This window comes from Vicugna pacos, chromosome 10, assembly GCF_048564905.1.
Source record: "Vicugna pacos chromosome 10, VicPac4, whole genome shotgun sequence".
Classification (NCBI taxonomy): domain Eukaryota; kingdom Metazoa; phylum Chordata; class Mammalia; order Artiodactyla; family Camelidae; genus Vicugna; species Vicugna pacos.
Genome location: NC_132996.1, coordinates 61,250,267 through 61,273,199, shown reverse-complemented (window position 1 = coordinate 61,273,199; position 22,933 = coordinate 61,250,267). Strand labels below are relative to the sequence as shown.

At 39.3% G+C, this 22,933-nt stretch overlaps 1 protein-coding gene across 1 annotated transcript in view; it reads left to right on the top strand.

The window, feature by feature from the left end:
* The first annotated feature begins 392 nt into the window (after positions 1-392).
* Positions 393-22,933, top strand: part of NUP160 (nucleoporin 160) — a 38,813-nt gene continuing 16,272 nt past the window's right edge. The window contains exons 1-19 of the mRNA XM_006212244.4: positions 393-514; positions 773-884; positions 4,255-4,465; positions 4,782-5,004; positions 6,262-6,340; positions 6,870-6,984; positions 7,766-7,924; positions 11,715-11,792; positions 12,072-12,169; positions 13,878-13,962; positions 15,788-15,856; positions 17,337-17,420; positions 17,708-17,878; positions 18,624-18,723; positions 19,000-19,165; positions 19,625-19,752; positions 19,838-19,998; positions 21,752-21,885; positions 22,692-22,762. Coding sequence (XP_006212306.2) covers positions 415-514; positions 773-884; positions 4,255-4,465; positions 4,782-5,004; positions 6,262-6,340; positions 6,870-6,984; positions 7,766-7,924; positions 11,715-11,792; positions 12,072-12,169; positions 13,878-13,962; positions 15,788-15,856; positions 17,337-17,420; positions 17,708-17,878; positions 18,624-18,723; positions 19,000-19,165; positions 19,625-19,752; positions 19,838-19,998; positions 21,752-21,885; positions 22,692-22,762 — 2,344 coding nt within the window. The 5' untranslated portion in view covers positions 393-414. The remainder of the gene's footprint in view (positions 515-772; positions 885-4,254; positions 4,466-4,781; positions 5,005-6,261; positions 6,341-6,869; positions 6,985-7,765; positions 7,925-11,714; positions 11,793-12,071; positions 12,170-13,877; positions 13,963-15,787; positions 15,857-17,336; positions 17,421-17,707; positions 17,879-18,623; positions 18,724-18,999; positions 19,166-19,624; positions 19,753-19,837; positions 19,999-21,751; positions 21,886-22,691; positions 22,763-22,933) is intronic.

Here is a 22,933-nt window from a genome sequence, read left to right as displayed (position 1 = left end):
ACTCGGAATCCAGCAGAGGGCGCCATACGCCCGGCCTCCCAGGACCTCGCCCCTCCCGGGGGGCGCAGCCCTGCCGCCCGCGCCGCGGTTTTTAAAATGGAAACAAACTCGGCCCCGCCCCCTGCCCTGAGGCCGCCGGGAAAATGGCGCCGCTCCTTGGGGCTTCCTAGCCCGCCACGCAAAGGCTCCCGCAGATAGAGTCTGCAGGCTCCCCTTGCCCCTCTCATCTGGCTTCCTCCCTGCCCACCCTGTCTCCAACCAAGTCGGTGGAAGCCTCACAGCTCAGAGTGGAGCCCGCCCCGGGCCTTTCCCAGCCGCTTTACCTGTCTGCTCTCCGCTCGCTCCGCCTCCGGAAGTGACGCCGCCGCCCGGCCCCGCGGGTGTCCCGTCGGGCCTCGCGGCGGCGGCGGGAAGATGGCGGCGGCGGGAGCCCTGGAACGGAGCTTCGTGGAGCTCAGCGGAGCTGAGCGCGAAAGGCCGAGGCACTTTCGGGAATTCACAGTTTGCGGCATTGGTACGGCAGCATCCCCGTAGGGCGCGATCCGATCCTTCGCCTCGGGCTCCTCCCGTGGATCCCTAAATCTGACCCCCAGTTCATCCTTCTGAGCCCACATGCCTATAGCCCCGGAATCAGAGCTTCTTTAGTGTCCTACTTCTTCCCCTTTTCTCACCCTTCGTTTTGTATGGATTGTCAGTCCATCACCCTCCGCTTTCTCAGCGCGTGTCATCCCCGGAGAACCACGTGTGCAGGCTTCCCACTCTCCTTTTGCAGGAACTGCAGATGCCGTGGCCGGAGCCGCGAAATACAGTGAGAGCGCGGGAGGCTTCTACTATGTGGAAAGTGGCAAGTTGTTCTCCGTCACCAGAAACAGGTTCATTCATTGGTAAGTGCAGTGTTTGTCAAACCCCTCTGGAAGGTTGGGTTGTTCGGCTTCGGAATTTTCGTGGTGGTTCCCAAGGTGTCATTCATTTTCTGAAATGGTTATTGGCAGGAAAAGAGAAAGACTGTTTTCTATCTATATCTGAATCAGTGGGAAATTAAGGAGACACAGAGTTCTAGAATAGGTTCCCTCTCAGGCAGCACTAAAAGCGGAAGGAATGTAACGTAGGGGATAAAGCCCCAAAGACCAGTTTTATAGTGCTTTACTGTTTCCTTCATTCTACAGATACGTTTGAGCTTTTACATGACAGGCACTGCTAAGTATACTGGGGGTGATGAATAAAAACAATCACCATTTTCATCATGCAAGATATTGTAGCAGTGTAGGAATAGATGTGGACCCACCTTTCATGGGGCAGTTTTGAGAAGGAAAAAAAACATAAAGCTAATGACCACACATAGGTATATAAATACAAATTTTTCCTACTTGCCTCATAGGAAAAGTATAGGGGCTATAAGAGGCTAATGGGAAGACAAAATGTTATTGATGGGGCTGGAAAGGCCTCAGGTAAATCACATTTAACCTGAGATCTGAAGGATGAAATGTCAGTCAGCAAGGGGTTGGGGGAGAGAGCAGTTCAGCAAATGGGATCACCATACGCAAAGTCCATGTGCAGACCTTGACAGGTTTGAGGGACTGACTGAATGTCTTTGTGGCTTAAGCGCAGTGGGCAAAATGGAAAATGATGGAAGAGATGCTGAGACCAGGGAGGTAGGCAGGACTCATATCACAAAGGACCCTCAGGTCCTATTTAAGGATTTTAGGTTTTATCCTAAATTCATTGAGCGCTCATTGGAGGGTTTTAAAGGGTTACTAATGTGATCAAAATTGCATTTTTAAAAAACCAGTCTACTTTGGGGAAAGTGTTGAGGGACACGGGTGGGAGGGTGTCTCGGGCGGTAAAAGAATTTACCAAAGACAAAGGGTGAAAATAGGGAAGGAGTTTATTAGGTACACTGTCATAGACAACAGCAGGCCACATGGATGAGAGGCAAGCGTGTGAGCACTGAGGGTGAACGTGCAGGGTCTTTTATTGAGGAAGGGGCTGTGAACACAAAGGAATAGGGGAACAGATTTTTGACTGGCTATGAGTGAGGTAAGGGTCTTTGGTGTATGGTAAGGTAGTGGAATTTACGGCTCCGATAAGGAGGAAACGTGGACTGAGACAAGTCAGCCTGAGCTGTTGTGAGGTTAGCCATTTCCCAGGGCTATTAATCCTGCTAGGGCAAACACACATCAGAAAAGGATGTACTTTACCTTCTGAAGAGGAGCGGGCGGATGCCTAAGGGCTGGGAGTTTGGGAGTCGCAGGGCCTCAGCAGGCACCAGTTGGCACCACAGAAAATAAATTGGGTGGGATGGGTATAATACAAAAGAACAATTTGTTTTTATGATGGACTTAATAAGTCATATTGGTGACTCAGTTGTGGGAGTGACTAGGAAAAAAGAAATAGGTGGATTCAAGATATACTTAGAAGGCAGCTTCATTAGGACTTGATGATAGATGGGATATGGGGTAAGGAATGGTAAAGGAAAAATAGGTTTCTGGTGTGACTAAACAGACTTTGGGCAGAGGGATTGTCATCTACTGAGATATAAAAGATGGATTTTGAAGAGATGTGAATAATTCTTTTAGATGTACTAATGAAGTATTTGTGTAGCAGCCCTTTGGCAGTGTGAAGTAGGCATTGAAATGTATAGGTCTGAGGCTCAGAAGAAAAGACCTATGTTAGAGTTACAAATCTTATTTATTTCAGAAATATTTTTGAATGCCTAGTATGTTCCACTCAACGTTTAGGGACTGAGGATATAGCAGGGAACAAAGCAGACAGTCCTTATTCTTGTGGAGGGAGCAGGTGATCAACAGTAACCCCCTAAAGTCAGATAAATATAGTTTGTAAGGTGGTAAGTGGAATAGAGAAGAAGGAAGGGGAATTATTATTAATATATTATATAGGGTAGTCGGGCAAGACCCAGTGATAAGTTGACATTTGAGAAGAGGAAGTAAGGATATCTGGGGGATGAGAATTTTAGGTAGAGCCTTCCAAGAAAAAGGAATAAAAAGTGCAAAAACCCTGAGACAGGAGCTTGTGTGTTGTTTTCAAAGAATGGCAAGGGGCCAGGAGTCTGCAGCTGAGTCAAAAAAGGATAGAGAAATAAGGTAGCCAAGGACTAGATTAGGGCCTTGTTGGCTATTTGAAGGCTTTGACTTGTACTCTGAGTGAGATGGGAGGGTTTTAAGTGAAGGAATGGCATGGTTTAAGTTGTGTTTTTAAAGGGTTGCTGTGGCTGCTATGTTGAGAACAGAATGTAGTGGGAAGAGGGTGGGAGTAGGAAGGCCACCTGGAGGTTGGTACCACGTTGCAGACATTAGATGATGATGGCTTAGGCCAGGGCTGGTATCAGCAGAGGCAGTGAGAGAGGTTCTGATTGTGGATGTGGTTTAAGTTGAAATTGTTAGGATTTACTGTTGGATCAGATGTAGGGTACACAGAAAGAGAAGATTCAAGGGTGACCCCCAGATTTTTGACTTGAAAAACTGGAAGTTATAGAGATGGCCATTAATGAGTTGGAAAAGAGCACAGGTGAAGAGGGTTTGCTGGGTCCAAGAGTTCTGTTTTGGACAGGTTTGGTTTGAGATCCCTGTGAGATACGGAAGGGGAAGTGCTGAGGCGTAGTCAGGAGTTCAATGGAGGGTCTGGGCTGAAGACACAGTTGAGGAATTATTGGCATTCAGTGCCATTTAAAGCTGCTACACTGAACGAGATCACCTAGAGAATGGATTCGGGTAATGTGGTAGACGGGATGATGGGAAGTTCGGGCATTCCCAGCATGGTGCTTTCTGTGGTTCTAAAGCTACCACGTGGCAGAGCTGTGCCTGAAGAAGAGTCTGCCCTGCATCTTAGCAGGAAGACGTTACAGAAGGGGAAATACTCACATTTATTAAGGTCAGTGTAGTTTGACACTGTAGTAATATATGTGGAGGCCACATTCCACTATAACTAATAAGCGTGTATGGTGTGAGATTTCATTATAGTGGAGTTTAGTGGCATTGAATATTCTTCTTAAAAAAATGGACTATCAAGTTTGGAAATGCTTCCATTTAACAATTGTATAGTAAGATTTGAATTTTATATAATGCTGTGTTTTATAGAGTATGTAATGTGGTGGTTTGGAATTGGTCTGAGTTTGTTTATCCAAAATTTTCAAATTGAGAGACTTCACCTGGACACCATTACCATACATTTCAATGCAAGAATAAGTTACAAAGAAAAACATAAACTTTTAAAACAAATGTCTTTTCTTTTTAATAGGAAGACCTCTGGAGATACATTGGAGCTGGTGGAAGAGTCACTGGACATAAATCTGTTGAATAATGCAGTTCGCCTCAAATTCCAAAATTGCAGCCTCTTACCTGCAGGGGTTCATGTCTCTGAGACTCAGAATCATGTGATAATCTTGATATTAACCAATCAAACAGTGCACAGGTTACTTTTACCACACCCTTCCCGGATGTACAGGAGTGTAAGTTGGTTAAGTGTAATATCCTTTATTTCCCAAGTTACTCTGACTGTCACAGATTTAGTGCTGAAGCAGTGTCCTGCGAAATTGAAGAAAATTCAGATTCCTTGCTAGCCCTAATGAAGCATATTTTCATGATTACTATTTAAAATGATAAGACACATTCTAAGTTGAAAAGAATAGTTGTCTTAAAAAAGAATAGCTTTCTTTTTAAGCTCAACAATTTTTTACTTTAAAAACTTCTGTAGTAACTGAGAGGAGCTGCACAAAATCCAGTTTATTTTCATTTAACAGATTTTTCTTTTTAATTACTCCACAGGAGTTGGTAATTGAAAGTCAGATGCAGTCAATATTCACTGACATTGGAAAAGTTGATTTCAGGGATCCCTGCAACTATCAGTTAATTCCAACAGTCCCTGGACTCTCACCAAATTCTACCACGTCAGCAGCCTGGCTTAGCAACAACGGGGAGGCTCTGTTTGCTCTACCATCTGCCTCTGGGGGAATCTTTGTTCTTAAACTACCTCCTTATGACATACCCGGTAAGAACGGGAGCTGAGCATGGGTTTAATTTTAAACAAAGGAATATTGGCATTAAAGCCGACATTAGAAGTCCAAGGCCATCATCCGATGTAGGAATTGCTTCTATACTAGCCCTGAAATGGTCGCTCATTATTGTTTGCCTAATGAGTCCCTAATGCTTGACTGTGTTTTCCCAAAAGGGCAAGATTTTATACAGTGGATGAATAGTTGTACAGCTTATTTGAGTAAACATAACTGTAAGACAGTTCTTTTCTAAGGCCTTTAGTAGAGATGAGTTGACTGGTTATCTGCCTTCAGTTTGAGGTACTGTAACTAAAATAAATTAACTGAAACAAGGAAGTTCATTGCTAATACCCTGTCCAGGTCACCGCTCACTTGCCTGGATTATTGCATTTGCTTCCTATATATCTCCCCAGATCTGTCCTCACCCCTCTGCAGAAACTTCTCAGGCAGACTGATACATTTGAAACCTAAGTTGAGTCATGTCACCCTGTTCCTCAAAGCCCTCAAATAGGGCTGTTCTTCATCTCACTCTGAATAAACCCGAAGTCCTTACGGTGACGCCCTGCTGCCTCTAACCTCACCTTCTTCTTTCCCCTTCTCCTCTACACCAGCCACATGCCTTCTTGCAGCTCCTTGAACATACCAAGCACACCTACCCCAGGGCTTTTGCAGGGGATAGTCCCCCAGATACCAGCCTGGCTCATTCCCGCAGTTCCTTTAGGTCTTTATTCCGTGCCAGTGGGGTCTTCTCTGACCACCTTTTTAAAATTGCAACACCCCGCCTTCACCCCCACCGTTAGCATTCATTATGCCCTTTCTGTGTTTTATTTTTCTAACCAATTATCTGTCCCTGCTTCTCTCTTCCTCTCAATGGAATGTAAGCTCTATGAGGACAGGAGTATTTTAATTTGTTTTGTTGACTGTTGTATCATCAGCACCTAGAACTGTACCTGGCACATGAGAGGTGTCCAGTGTTTCTTTTGGAAAAATGAAGTGATACTTCTGAGCAGGAATATAATTTACTGTTTGTAAATGGCAAAAATTTCTTCTAGGAATGTAAAGATGCTGTTTTTATTGATCTAATAATGATTCAAAGTATTTAAGGTGTGATACACGTAGAAAGGTGTATTACGTAGAAGCCCATCACCTGTCATAAATTCCTCATTTGTGATTGCATCCTTCTCACCTTTGGGTTTCACCAAGTATGGTCAAGAGGTGCCTTGGATATCACTGGTTTGTTTTCAACTTTGTAGGGTTGGTGTCGGTTGTGGAGCTGAAACAGAGTTCAGTAATGCAACGGTTGCTTATAGGCTGGATGCCAACAGCTATCAGGTGGGTGGTCTCTGGTAGGTAAATCAAAGGGCATGAGAATTTAATCTTTTTGCACTGGTCAGCACCTGCTAGTGCTCCCAGTCTGACTCCAAGGCAGTGGAACATTATACTAGGAAGGAGAAGGGGCTACACAGCATCATGTTCCCTCTGAGAAGAGCCACACTCCAGAGCCCACTTCATTTGGGACTGGACACTTTGATGACAGAAACTGGCTTACTGTATTTCTTCTCACAACATCCAGTTCAGTGCTCTGCCCTGACTTACCAAATCTAATTTTGTGTAATATTAGAAGTAGAAAGTTTGATGTTTAAAATAGTATTCCATTGATATTTAGAGAGTTTTAAAATTTATTGTAGTAATTGGTCATAAGTCAAATGAAAAATGTAATTCTCTTAGACCAGCCTGAAAACTGTTGCTCCTTCTGTTAAGAGTGTGCATTTATAATTGTATCTTATCTCTTAAGTTGCAAATTCTGATGATTAAATAATTTGCAACAGTAGAACTCTAAAACTTGGCCTTATGTTTTTAGAGGTGATCAGGGGCCTTCGGATCGTCCCCTCAGTCTTGCTGTTCATTGTGTTGAACACGATGCCTTCATCTTTGCTCTGTGTCAAGATCATAAGTTACGAATGTGGTCTTATAAGGTAAATGCTACGTTTATAGTTACTGTAAGTTAAAATAGGATTGTGAATTATGAGGGAATTTAAATAAATCTTACTTCCTCTCTTAGAAGAGCTCTGGTAAGAGCTCTTAGTTTGGAAATTTTCACATTTAGACAGTTTCATTTACTTTATTTTTCATACATTTCTCCTCTTTTTGTATTTTTATTTTGAAAATTATGAGTCCTACAGAAAAGTGAGGTGGTACAGAGTATACTCTTCACTAGGAACAAATGTGTTTTTAAAATACAAGTTGGTAAAATAGTTTTCAAGATTTTCAAACAAAACAGCTGATGATTTTATCTCTCGGAACTAAAGAGATATTTTCATCTCAGCCTTTAAAAAAAGCACTCTTTGGCAGATAAATTAGATAGGCTGCTAGATATAATGGATGTACATTCTTTTTTTTTTTTTAATGGGGGAGGTAATTAAGTTTATTTATTTGTTAATTTTTAGGGGAGGTACTGAGGATTGAACGCAGGACCTTGTGCGTGCTAAGCATGTGCTCTAGCGCCTGAGCTATATCCTCCCATCTTTAATTTTTAAATTATTTTTTTATTTTTTGTTGGGGGAGGTAATTAGGTTCTTATTTGTTTATTTTTAATGGAGGTACTGGGGATTGAACCCAGGAATTTGTGCGTGCTGGGCAGGCACTCTACCACTGAGCTATACCCTCCCCTGTTGGATGTACATTCTTTAAAAAGGGAAGGCGTTTTTCTAACCTGAATATTCTCTGATACTACTTATTAACTCTTACCTTGGGCAGGACCAAATGTGCCTGATGGTCGCCGACATGCTGGAGTATGTCCCTGTGAATAAAGACCTTCGGCTGACTGCTGGGACTGGTCACAAACTGCGGCTTGCTTATTCCCCTTCCATGGGACTCTACCTGGGGATATACATGCATGCACCAAAGCGAGGACAGGTATGAAACCTGTAAGACTCGTATCAAGTTGTATTCTGTATAGACTGATGTGGGAAGTAGCTGTAGACTCACTGAGTCTGTTTAAACTCTGCACACCAACCTAGATGTTTCATGTGTTGTTCCACAGAGATTGTTGGTTTTATGCTAATATGAGAATTAAAAGATCTTGAAGGAGAAGTCACAATGAAGAGGGGTAGAGAGTTTAAAGGAGTATGAAAGGAAAGCTTAACCCAAAACTAAACAAGAAAGAGTCGTCTGGAAAGTATGGGTAAAAAACAATGGAGTTATGATAGGGATGTAGGTGCTATTAAGTGGTTGAGGGGAAGTTAATTTTTAGAAATAATTTTGCTCATCATCCAGACACTATCTGTTGTGTGTATGTAGATGAAGTATATAGGATGCAATGCAATGATGTAATCATACAATAAACAGCCACTTGTTGGGTATTATGTGTTCCTTTTATGTACATCAATAGCAAACGCTTGGACCATGCCTGCTGTGGGCTCACACACTACACATGTCATCCATTTAATCCTAATAACATTCCACTGAGGTGGGGTTTGTTCTCATGCTGCTGGAGCTCTGACTCCCCATGCTGGGTGCTGCTTTGCTTGGGTGCCCTCCTCACCGCTGTTGGGCTCTGATGTCCCTGTCCAGGTTGTCCCTCCATATGGATGCTCTCCTCACCCTGTCTGGGCCCTGACACTCTGCACTAGTCCACCCCCATGCAGTGGACACTCTCCTCACCTACTTGGGCTCTAAGCCCCAGTGCAGGCTGCCACCCTGTATAGACACTGTCCTCATCCTGCTTGAGTTTTCACCCTGCGCCAGGCCTTCGATATATGTGGAAACCATCTCGCCCTGCTCATGCACCTCACCCTAAGCCAGGCTACTCCCAAACATGGAGACCTTCTTACCTCCTTGGATTCTTGATTCGTTCTACAACCCCCTCCTTGGGCTTGATAATTTGCTAAAATTACCCACAGAACTCAGGGAAATACTCACTTTTATTTACGAATTTATTGTATGATAAAGGTTACACAAAAACAGCCAGATGAAGAGGTACGTAGTGCGAGGTCCAGAAGGGTCCCGGGGTGTTGGGGCATGCCACCCTCTCTGTACATGGATGTGTTCACCAACCTGGAAGCTCTCTAAATGCTGTACCTTAGGGATTTTTATGGAGGCTGCATCACGTCGCCATAGTGGATTATTGACTCAATCTTTAGCCTCCTTTTGCTTTCCAGAGGATGGGAGTCAGGGATGAAAGTTCCAGGCTTGGTCTTTCTGGTGACCAGCTCCCATCCTGAAGCTATCCAGGAGTCACCTCCTTAGAACAGAAAGTTTTCCTATCATCCAGGAAATTCCAAGGGGTTTAGGAGCTCTGTGTCAGGAACCAGGGTCCAAAACCAAATGTTAGAACAAAAGATGCTTCTCGCACCCCTGTCACGCAGGAGATTGAAAGAGTTTTAGGAGCTGGTGTCAGAAGCCAGGGACAGACACCACTATGTATATTTATTATTACCTCACAGATTCTGATAGAGATTGTGTTGGCTCTGTAGATCATGTTGGAAATTATTGCCATCTTAGCAGTATTAAGGCTTTTAGTTCATGAACATAAGCTGCTTTTCCATTTATTTAGATCTTCTTTAATTTTTTTTTAGCAATGTTTTGTAGTTTTCAGAGTGTAACTTGTGGTTTTTTTAATCAGTCTATTCCTAGGTATTCTATATTGTAAATGAAATTTTTTTCTTAATTACATTTCAAATTGCTCATTGCAGGTTTATAGAAATACAGTTTTATTTTATATTGATCTTGTGTCCTGTAACCCTGCTGAACTCTTTTATTAGGGTTAGGGTTAGGATTAGAGTGGGACTTTTTAAATTTATAGGACAATAGAATCTGCCAATAAAGATAGTTGTACTACTTTCCAATCCGGAGACTTTTTCTGTTGTTTTTGTTTAATTGCCTTGGAAAGATCCTCCAATACAATGTTGAATAGAAATGACAAACGTTGACATCCATGTCTTGGTCCTGATCTAAGAGAGAAAGCTTTTAGTGTTTCACCGATGTAAGCTGTGAATTGTTTCATTAATGCCCTTTATCGTGTTGAGGAAGTTCCTCTCTATTCCTAGTTTGTTAAGGGTTTTTATCTTGAAAGGATATTCAGTTTGGTGCCTCTCCCTTAATTCACATTGACACCAATATTTTACTCACCTTTGCTTTTGCATTATTAGTGCAAATACTAACACAGTGAAAACGGTAGTATTATAAAAAAGAGTTTTGACCTTATTGAAACAGTCTCAGGGACTTCTTGGAATCTGTGGCCCACATTTTGAGAACCACTGGTCTGAAAATTCTATTGAGGGTGAATGTGGTATTCTAGGAGCAGTATCAAATTGAGCAGAGCTATTACGTCCTTTGTTTTGAGCATTATGGTTCTATTAATGGGACCTAAAATCAGATACACTTTCTTAGCAGCTATGTAACACTGCTGTACCTAGTCAGCATATAATGAAGTTGAGGTCTTTTTCTTCTTAAATAAAAGCTATTCTTCCGCGTGTTTTTTCTCCCGAATCTGCACATTTGAAGATTCTTTTTTTAATCTCTGTAATGCTTTATATCCATTCCTATTAATCTCATTTGTTTCTTCTTGGTTTTCTTTTGGTTCTTTAGATTCTAATACTGTTAATAAGTGCATTAATTTAATCATTTCAAGCATCATGTCCTCAGTGTTAGAAGGATGCCATCTGTATTTCCACACTAATAAAAATCTCAAACAGAAGTTCTGTAGACCTATGATGTGGTCCGTGGAATGGTTCTGAGCCACAAATTGTTTGTTACCAGTTTGCAGTAAGATAAGAACAGAAAGTGAGAGAAAACATTCACAAACTTGTGCAGTGACTTGACATTGCCACAGACATCCACATTCAAGGTGTCTGGCACTTTGGTAAAAATATAAACTTAAAAATAGGTTCCTGACCATAGTGAGATACCCCCTCACACACGTTAAGATAGCTACTGTGGGGGGAAATAAATAGAAAATATCAAGTGTTGGCAAGGATGTGGAGACATTGGAACCCTTGTCAATTGCTGGTGGGAATGTAAAGTTTTGCAGGCACTATTGAAAACAGCATGGTGGTTCCTCAAAAAATTAGTCATAGGATTTCTATATGATCAAGTAACTCCATTTCTGGGTATATATCCAAAAGAATTCAAAGTAGGGTCTTGAGGTGATATTTTTACACCCATGTTCATAGCAACAATATTCCCAGTAGCCCAAAAGTGGAAGCAACCTTAGTCTTCATTGATGAATGAATGGATAAGCAAGATGTATATACATAAAATGGAATATTATTCAACTTTTAAAAGGAAGGAAATTCTGACACATACTGTAACATGGATGAACCTTGAGGATGTTATACTAAGTGAAATAGAGTCACAAAAAGAAATACTGTTAAGATTCCGTTATATAGAGTAGTCAAGGTCATAGAGACAGAAAGTAGAATGTTGGCTGTCGGGGCTGGAGGGAGGGGAAATCGGAAGTTGTGTAATGGGTATGGAGTTTCAGTTTTGCACAATGAAAAAAAAAAGTTTTGGAGATTGGTTGCACAACAGTGTGAATGTACGTAATACTACTGAAGCATATGCTTCAAAATAGTTAAGATGGTAAATACTTTCTGTAATTTATCACACTTTTTAAAACATTTGGCTTCTGAATGCCAGTGTGTTGCTTAGAAAAATAGCGTGTTGATCATTTCAAGTACTAAATCACCAACTTGTGTTTTAACAGTTCTGCGTTTTCCAGTTGGTGAGCACTGAGAACAACCGCTACAGTCTCGATCACATTTCCTCACTGTTCACTTCTCAGGTAGGTTGAATCATCCTTTGCTTATCACATTAGTACAGGAAAGAAGCATTGACTAACTATGTTGTAATGGGACTGAAATCTTAAAATGGAGTATTTAATGAAATTTCATGCAAACAAAATTTCATTTGGATTTTACCAAATTCATGTGGTACTGTCTTTTGTTTTCATGCTTTTACCTCTCCTGCCGATACAAATTTAAGTCGCCATAAATTAATACCTTTTCTTTCTTATTTTAACCTGTTTTTTTGTTTGTTTTTTCCCCCCTACATTTCCTCCTAGGAGACACTGATTGACTTTGCCTTAACCTCCACGGATATCTGGGCCCTGTGGCATGATGCTGAGAACCAAACAGTTGTAAAATACATCAACTTTGAACAGTACGGGTCCCTCCCCTCTGTCATCCTACCTTACCGCAAGCAGTTTCATACTTAGAAAACCAGAGAGCTCTTATGTAGAACCAAAGTCAGATGTTTGCATTTAAAGGATTCATCCCTGGATTTGCCTGTTTTCTGACATAATGTCTTTTGAATTTTGTGTTATTTCCAACCTCATGGTTTTAGGACAAAATAAGGATTCTTAAAGTTGGAATGAGGTTAAAAAAAAAAAAGTACCATATTTCTTGGGATAAGATAGCTCATATCCAAAAAACTTCTAATCTGGATATTTTCTTTCCTTCTAAGTAAAGACTGTTTCTGATACCTAAAACTTCCAAAAGACACTGCAACCCCTTTGGGGTCTCAGTTTCCTCATCGTAAGAGGGTGAATGTAATAGATTCCTCATCGTAATAGATTGAATAAGTACCATGTTTTTCAAACTTTTTTAAAAAGCAGGAAACCCTTTTTTTCAAAAAATAATGAACTCTAATATATAACAAATTAGTATTTTATGAGTGTAAAATTATAATACAATTTAACATTGGTAATCTCTAATGTTAGACATGTGATATGTTTGTTATCTGATTTTTTTAATGTACATGATATTCACTTAAAATTTTTTAATACTTACAAAATACATTTTAAAAACGAATTTTGAATCAAACACTTGTGTAATCCTTGAAACACCTGTGGAGGATCCCCTGGATTGCAGCTTGACATCCCTGAAACTACAGTTGACCCTTAAACAACAAGTACTTGAACTGTGGGGTCCACTTAATGCACAGATTTTTTTAGTAGTAAATACTGTATACAGTGCTATTTGACCTGTGGTTGCTTAAATCCACAGATATGGAGGACCAACTGTAAGTTATACATGGATTTTCAGGGGGAGGGTATAGCTCAGTTATAGGGCAAATGCTTAGCATGCAGGAGGTCCTGGGTTCAATCCCCAGTACCTCCTCTATAAAATAAATAAACCTAATTACCACCCCCCACCCTGCCAAAATAAAAATAATTAAATTATGCAATAATAATTTTTTTTTAAGTTATACATGGATTTTGGACATGCAGAGGGTTGGCACTCATAAACCCCATGTCATTTAAGGCAACTGTAAACTAATTGAATCCAAAGAGTCCCTCATAACCTTGTATTCTAGAATAGAATTCTAGGAATGGTTGCCCCCAGATTGACCCTGAGCCACACCTCAGAAAATTGAATACTCCTCATACATGACATCTAAGCAAAATGGTAAAAAAGCAAAAAATCTGGAGTCAGATGAGTGTGTGAATACTGGTTTTACTACTTACTATCTGTGAGATACCACAAACCCCACTTTTCATATCTTTGAAATGAGTGCAATGCATCCTTCAAAGAGTTATCATGAGACACATGTGAGTAGTATCTGTTAACTGCACCTAGCATAATGTCTAGCATATAGTAAATGTAGAATGAAAGTTAATTATTTATAGATTTGTGTTTAGAGTTTTAATTTCAGGAAGGTGCCTGTTAAGACGGGTAAGAGCACTTCTATAATCCAGACTGCTATGAATATGTTTCTCTTCTTTTGGAAAAGTTTTTAATAGAATTGATCAAGCAACAGTTGCAGAAGTTCAGTGATGGGACCCTCCCTGCCCTGATACTGCCAACAGCATAAGCAGCATTTTTATTCATCATCTTTTCGTAGACTGATAGTCTTTTTCTCTCTGTAGTAATGTTGCAGGTCAGTGGAATCCAGTTTTTATGCAGCCTCTGCCAGAGGAAGAAATTGTTATCAGAGATGATCAAGACCCCAGAGTAAGCAATGCTTAAGTCTTATGTAAGGGGATGGTTTCCCCTGATCGTTAGTTTGAAAGGAACCCGTTGTATTAGCAGAACTCTTTCAGCTGTAGAGGGAAGAAACCCACCTCAAACGGATGTAAGCTGTAAAGGAGAATGTATTGGCTTGTGTGGCTGAGAAATTCAGTTGCCTGGTTTCAGCTATGTCTGGAACAATGCTTTCAGGGCCTAATCTCTCCTTTGTCTCTTTTTGCTTTCCTCCTTGTTGGGTTTATGGTCAGGCAGGCTCCCTGAGCAAACTTGCATTCTGTGAACTTAGCAGCCCCAGGGGAAGGAGCACTTCTGTCCCAGATCCTGGAGTTGACACTGGCCTGGCTTGAGTCATGTGCTAATTCCTGACATAGTCACTCTGATCAGAAGGAATAGAATGTTCTGGCTTGGCATGAGAAACACATGTAGCCTGTGCCTTGCTGTTGTCGAGGGAGGTGAAGTCAGTTGCATCTGGGTAGGGGAGGAATGGTTCCCCAGAGAAAGGTAAGGGACTTGTTAGTAAAAGAACGGAACATGGATTCTGGACAGGTACAGACAGTAGGTGTCCAGTATACTAACCATGTTATTCTGTGTCTAGTTCATGTTATTATATGCACATGAACTAGAAATAAGCTAAATTCTGGTAGAGGTGTATGCTATGAGGAATATAACTTTAAATGATAAGGCAATAGAGTAAAACAGGCCAGTCTCCCTGTTTTTCAGGGACACCCTTGAGATAAGTGGAAGAAAAAGTTTTCAGTTGATGTATTAATGTTAAAATGAAATTAAAGTTGATGGGCTCTAGCTCTGAAACGATGACTACTTGTAAGATTGGAAAACCCACTTTGAACGTCTGAAATTGAATATTGCTGTATTGTTAATCTCTAATCTCAAGAGTTTATTGGTACTTGACTTTTGTCTAAAAACCAAAAGCATGTGCTAATTATTAAAATCCTTGTTTTTCTCCTTCATTTTGGTCATTTTATTATCCCCCTGAACCTCGGTAAAAGGAAGGAAACTTGAATGAAGATCAATCAGGTTTGCTGCTTATTGACAAATCTGGTTTATGAAATTTGGTCAAAATAAGTAACAGTACAAGACTTTTCATTTTATTCTCTAGACTTCATTTCCCCAGTTGTGAGAGCTTGTTGCAGTTATTTTTGTTTTTTGTTTTTTACTTACAATACCTACTATTGGTTCTTTTTCTTTTATATGTGAACCATAAAATGAGTTCTTTTGTTGATGGTGTAGAAACCAGCTTAATTATTCTCTTACCAAATTTTTATCTCTTCCATTTAAGATTGGCATTTGAACTAATACATATAAAATAGATAAACAAATTTATACTGTACAGCATACGGATCTATATTCAATATCTTATAGTAACTTACAGTGAAAAAGAATATGAAGATGAATATATGTATGTTCCTATGACTGAATTGTTATGCTGTACATGAGAAATTGACACAACATTGTAAACTGACTATACTTCAATAAAAATATATTTTAAAAAATAGGTAAAAAAAATAAGATTGGCATTTGACAAGCTGTGTTTTCTAGTGGAACCCACTGAGGTGCTCCGTGAAGAACACAGCATTTTCAGGAGAGTACATCTAGTTGAGTTGAAAACACTTGCAATCTTCACTTTCAGCATGAAAACATCCCTGCTCTGTTACCTGTTACTGCTCAAATGCAGAAAGACAAAATCTCCACGTTCATATGATAGAAATGCAAACTTTGAATTCTTCCTTCAAATTTTTCCAGTTTTATCTTTTTTAGAATAGTATTAATTCTTCTTTTAATGTTCTAACAGGAGATGTACTTGCACAGTCTTTTTACACCTGGACGATTCATAAATGCAGCTTTATGTAAAGCTTTACAGGTCAGTGAGAAAATACTTAGTATTTATTTAAGACTATCTCTTACTTTTTTACTATTACTATATAATTAATGATTACATTTAATTTTTATTGTTTTGCATATACTAAACACTGAACATATTTTTGCAGTTGTACGTACATGTGTTTTTAAATATGATTGTAATTTTTTAAAATGTTCTTTCCATTAAAATGGCAAGACTCCCAGGAGGGAGGTAGGATTAGGGGCACTTTCTGAATGACTAGTGAAGCATACCAGTAGTAAAAAGTGAAACTTATGCCTACACTATTGTAAAAAGATACTGTGCTACACTGCATATAACCTCTATACTTGAAAGAAATTTTAGATGTCGTCTTGGGTAGTTTTGATGGTACTCTGTTTTGACCCTTTTGTTGGTACAGTGAAGGTCTGGCTTGGTTCAGGTTCAAGAAAACTCTAAAAAAATATAAGCTTCAAGGTCACTTAGGCTTCCTTAAATTGCCACTTAGCTTCATGAATTTAAATAGAATAATCAGCCATAGAATTGAAAGGTTCCTTGGACTCTCCTGATCTGAACTCCCACACAAAGCAGAAATACCTTCTGAGGCTTCTCTGACAGGCAGCTGTTCAGCTTCTAGTTGTCTCTGCCTCCGGTGACGAGTTTCTCTCCGGCTCTTGTGTGACTTATTGTTCCATTTAAGAGTTCTTCCCAATATTGGATCAAACTTAACCCCCATCCTTTAGGTGACATCTTTGTTTTGGAATTCCATAGACCACATCTGTCTTCTGTAAAGCAGCCCTTCGAATCTTTTAAGAATCCTACATGTTCTCTTGCTCCAGGCTAAACACACCCAGTTCCTTAACTTTCCCTCAGTGCTATAGTTTCCAGACCCTTGGCTTTTCTAGGTCCATTCTCGAATATCTGGCTGTTCCATGTTTTCTCTTTTCTCTCTAATAAAACTCCAGGGTGACATGGGTCACTTTCTTCTAGGGTGTATTTCTTTCATCTCATCAGCACTTCTTACTAACAATAATCAGATGTATAATTTCTCATGATACCTCTTGCACACAGAGAGACTGAATAACCAGTCAGGCATTTATCAGATGCTTTCCTTTAGAATCATTGCCAGTAGTGACACTCCCCATCCCCACCCCTCCATTCTAGCTTACCTTTGTGCCAGACTCAGGATGTGTGTTTGACATCATCTCATATCTCCCTTCCAGCAGAGCAGTAGCTGTTATGTTTCCTTTTGCTTTTTGTAATGAGCTAGTTGTACCCTTTTATAATTCTTTTAGACTCATGGATTTCTATGGTTTATTCTGATCTATAGAAACTACTTCAAACTTGCTATGATTTCACATCAGAAATTATTGGCACAGTGTTATGGGTAAATGTGTATTTCAGGCATGTCCAATCTCTATTGTATAGTGTTTTCTGAACTGGAGTGTTTTTCATTCAGTTTTTGGTATTATGTGATACTCTGAAGTGTCTTTGTTATTTTTAGATTTTCTGTCGAGGAACTGAGAGGAATTTAGATCTTTCGTGGAGTGAACTGAAGAAAGAAATTACTTTAGCTGTTGAAAGTGAGGTGAGGTTTGGGTAAAGACCAAATGGTAATTTCTTCCATCTCAATAATTTCTTCCATCTCTATAGATTGGCACTGAGAAATGGTTCAAATTGTTAGTAAGAAGTATAAATGCTTAAACCTTTTAATTAAAGAATTACATATATATTTATACAGTCTAGGGCATGTAATGCATAAAGAATATTCATTTGCCTATAGCTTAGTAAAATGATACTAAACAATTATGCTTGGGGTGGGGATCCCAAATGTTATCAAGAGGTTTTTTTCCTCATCTTTTTTTCCTTTGCCAGCTCCAAGGAAGTGTAACAGAGTATGAATTTTCCCAGGAAGAGTTTCGAAATTTGCAGCAGGAATTCTGGTGCAAGTTCTATGCCTGTTGTCTTCAGTATCAAGAAGCCCTTTCTCATCCTCTTGCCCTGCATTTGAATCCTCACACAAACATGGTGTGCCTGCTGAAAAAAGTAAGGGAGCTGAAGCGCGCAGAACTCCTTTAAACGGCTCAGTGGGCCTTTCAGAACGTAGTGTCTATTGCATGTTGTAGTCAGCTTCTAGGACTTCAGTGGGGCTTTTGTGGGGGGAAGGTAACAGGTTTCCTAAAACTATAGTTCATTTGTATTTAAGCAGTCTTATGCATTATTTATAATTTTTGCATCTTGTTTACCTTTTATATTGAAGTGATTTCAAATTTGAGTTACAAGACTAAAGAAATTCTGTATATCTTTCACCCAGATTCACGTTTGTTAACTTCCATTTGCTTTCCTTCTCTCTATAGGTATGTTTTTGTCTTCCTGAGCCACTTGAGAGTTAGTTGTCTACATCATTCCCCCTTTCCTTACATTTTAGTATATATCTAAGCACAAGATTATTCAAGAACAAGATTACCTAAGCCAGGGTATTCTTATGTAACCACAGCACAACTTAAAGATCAGGCAATTTGCTGTTGATATAATACTGTACGGTTTATGTTCAGATTTTACCAAATGTGCTTATAATTTTCTTCTTGATCTAGGATCCAATCCAAGATCTTGCATATATTTAGTTGTCAAGTTTCTTCAGCTTAATCACCAAGTATTGTCAGCCTTTCTTTGTCTTTCATGACATTGACATGTCCTTCAGTTTGGATTTGTCTGGGGTTACCTCATTATAAGATTCAGGTCTCAGCTATTTTATACCTTTAAACATTCACTGGAAGATTTGTATTTCCAGGGGTACCTGTCTTTCCTTGTGCCTTCCTCCTTAGTGGATCATTTATATCTCCTACCTGATGAGAACCTTTTGACAGAGGATGAGACAACCATATCTGATGGTAATAGTAATTGTTATTTCCCTATTCAAGCCTCTTTCTACATGAACCCTATGCTTTCTTTTGAATGGATGCAAAAACCACTGATTGCCACTGTGACCTTTCCTGGTCAGTTTACCACATTATAGCTCTTTTAAGGAAAACTAGAGAGGCCTAAGGATCTTCAAGGCCTCAGATAGATACCTGGAATTTAATTAGTAATATTTTATTTTAATATAATACTAATCAGTAGCTCTTCATTGGCTTGAGACATGAATGTTAACTTTCTCTTACTCACAGATGCAGATGTTGCTCGGGATGTCATATGTCTTATAAAATGCCTTCGGCTGATTGGAGAGTCAGTAAATATGGATATGTCAGTAATGATGGAAATGAGTTGTTACAACCTACAGTCTCCAGAAAAGGCTGCAGAACAGATTCTGGAAGATTTGATCACTATTGATGTGTAAGGAGAATTTAGGGTAAAGTCCATTTCCTAATGGAAATTTAGCAATTTTTAATGCCAAAATCATGTTTTTAATGTACATTCAGTTATGTACAAAGTAGTGGCTTAAAGTCAAAGTGCTCTGAGTCTGAGTAGGTGTTTCAGCTTTTAGACAGAAAATCTAATACCTGATTTCAGGTCTGGAAACAGGCTCATAAATTATGGTCCAGTATTAGCTATTAACTGAGCTATACATTTTAAAATGTAAACGTATTTTTCTCATGTTTTATCTGTCATTTCTGAAGAGGTGAGGGAAAATTTGTTACGTGGAGTAAGAGAATTTTGTATGCCTAAGTGATTATCTCCACCCCTTTATTATATGGCTGGTTTTCCTGTTTCATAGAGCATTTAGCTTACAGGACATGCAGAGTCTGTCTTACGTATTCTCAGTAGTAATAGGAGCTTTCTAATTTCTTATAGAGACAATGTAATGGAGGATATTTGTAGTAAACTACAAGAGATTAGGAACCCAATCCATGCCATTGGACTTCTTATACGGGAAATGGATTATGAAACAGAGGTGGAAATGGAAAAGGGATTTAATCCAGGTAAATGGCAAAACAATAAGTGCTCCTATTTGATTTAGAGAAAACAATGACACATTTAACATTTTTTTTGCTTTTTTAATTACAGCTCAGCCATTGAATATTCGAATGAATCTTTCCCAGCTCTATGGTAGCACCACAGCAGGGTATATTGTGTGCAGAAGTGTGTGTAAAATTGCCAGTACTCGCTTCCTCATCTGCCGAGATCTTTTGATCTTGCAGCAGTTACTAATGAGGCTGGGAGATGCAGTAAGTACTACTTGGGGGAAAGCTGGTAAAGTCTGAAACCTCATCTCAACCTTAGCTCATAGTAGAACGTCAGCTCTACAAGCGCAGATACCTCTGTCCTTGTTCACTGCTCTGTCCCCGTGCTTGGCCCTTAGTAGCTACTCTATAAATACATGTTGAATTAAGACTGTGTAAGCATGATAACCTAGAATTACAGATTAGGAACATGTATGAAGCAGGTTGTTTCACTCTTAACTTTTGTATGTATAATGGTGGGGAAATTTCCCAGGTTGGCTCTCCCAAAGTTTAGTATCATTAGTACGACTTTGGATGTGATAGCAGGGTACTACTGAGCATGGAGGAGAGGAAGAAGAAGAAAAAGAACTTCTCTATTTCTACAGTACAGGATTTACCCTAAGCAGTTCTGAGATCGCAGAGTTTGTGTGGGGGTAAGAGGTCCTCCCAACTCCATTCAGTCCTTCCTTTTCCATCCTATTCCTCTTAGGCCACTAGACTCTTGTTGCCGTCTTACTGTCCTTGTCTCCCACTGTACTGAATGTTTTACGTTCAAAAATTACCTTTCTGCCCACCATCAAAAGTCCCATTGGTCTCTCACTCAGTTATTCTCACTCGAGCCTGACAAGGAAGCAGTCTGATTAATAAGCTAATTCATGTTAATGTGTAAATAACTGACAGGCCTTTGGAGCTCCCACAGGTATTTATACGTTTTAAACTAGAATTTATTAACTCAGATATACTGCAAATGTCAGGCTTTCAGGTAAAAATAAGGAAAAAACATTTAGGGAGAGGATTTGTTTAGGACCACCAAGAGGAAACAAACCTTTGCTGAGAGTCCATCACTTAGGGCAGCCCTTACTAAGTTCTTGTCAGTTTTTGTAGATTCTTCCATTTCTTTAGGGTTTGTTGGGTTTGTTTGTTTTTTTTTAATTACAACCTTGGTCAGTTTTTTCTAAACACAGAATAGATGTTCATTGTAGAGTCTTGACATGTAAACAAAAAGAAAATAAAAATTCATCTATAGTCTTATACCCAGTGATACCCACTATTTACATTTTGGTATACACCTTTTTTTTTGTCTACAAATAGTTTGTAAATTTTAATTATACAATTAGGCTATGCTATGTAAGTATTTTTTTTGCAATCTGCTTGTTTTTATTTTTCCACTTCACAAATCTCACCAGCATGTTCACGTGTTACTAAGTATTCTTTGACATTTTTAAGTTTTAATAGTACAGTATTTTTAATAGTATAATATTAATTTATTCAACCAATCCTGTGGCTATCCAGGTTGATGCCAGTTTTCCCCTTATGGAGAGAACTTTCTGTACTCCTTTGATTATATCTCCAGGATAAATTGTAAGAGCTAGAGAACTCGTCACAAGTTATGCACATTTTTAAGGCTTTTGGTAGTCTTATCAGATTTTCCTCTAAAGGTCATACCTATTTTTACCCAAGACCAGAGCTTAAGAAAGGCCTTAGCTTCATTCCTCTTCTTGAGTTCTGAACCTACAGATTTATGGAAGTTAAGCTTTCTGTTGTTTTCTTTTTCACCAGTCGCTCCCACAACTTGGTGAGCTGGTTTTGATTACTCCATACTGTTAAATGGGTAGATATTTTTGCCACCTGCTACCCCAAAATGTAATACATGTGTTGCGTTTATGTATGCCCTCTGTATTGTCTTACCTCCACCGGAACCTAAGCATTATCATTATTAATTGCCATTTCTGTCTCACCCACCACCTGTCATGTATAGGTGATTCTGGGAGCTGGTCAGCTCTTCCAGGCTCAGCAAGACCTGCTACATCGAACGGCTCCCCTCCTATTGTCTTATTCCCTCATCAAGTGGGGAAGTCAGTGCTTGGCAACTGATGTTCCAGTTGACACACTGTGAGTTTCATTGTTCTATTTTTTTCCCCATTTTTTAATTTGTTTTTTTATTTGGGGAGGGGCTGTAATTAGGTTTATTTATTTTTAATGACGGTACTGGCAATTGAACCCAGGACCTCATGCATGCTAAACTACCACTGAGCTATACCTTCCCCCCTGTTCTAATTATTTTAAAAATAAATTATGAGCTTAATTATTTTTTCCTTCGTCTTGAAGAAAAAATGTAAATATTATACTATGGCATGATTTGCCTTTAAAATTCAGAGCTTTTAGGTACTCCATTTTCTGAACGTTAAAGGCATCCTATAAGAATGAAAATAATAAGTGTATGTTTATTATTATATATGTGTTTTGTATACTGTAAAGACAAAGCCTGTTGAAGGCAAAATAAGATGAGGTCACAGCGTAAGTTAGACCACATACAAAAATGTGATCGTTATTAAAGGTAAGCTGAGATTCTTCATAATCCAAAGAAGAAAGAAAACTCAATACGTACCTATAAGGTTGACATTTCATTTCAGTTAAATAAGCCATTTTGGTTTTTTCTGACAAGGGAAGGCTTTTCATTGCTTGGAGGTCTACAAAATTTCTGCTCTGGCTTCTCATTGAAGGATCACTGAGTGATATGATGGGCAACAATCTAACCCATGGCTTATTTTCTGGATTTTTTTTGTGTGTGCTTTCAATGGAACTTTCATGTGTAATTTATTAATAGAAGGGACAGTGTTCTTGATAGGATACTTGTTGAAGTAATGTTTAGCATAGGAAAATTTACTGAGCTCTTTTTTTTCCCCCTTTCCTTACAGGGAGTCTAATCTTCAACATTTATCAGTTCTGGAACTAAGTGACTCTGGTGCTTTAATGGCAAATAAGTTCGGTAAGGACTGGACTCTATGTGCATTTGATTTTGTTTGGCATTTATTGCATACTCATTAAAGTGGTCCTTTGCTACCTTTGCTTTGGAAAGGTTGGCTAGACTGTTTTCACTTTAAGAGAGTATAAACAAGCTGTGTCCTCAGACCCCTAGTTGTGCCAAGGGGCCTGTGAA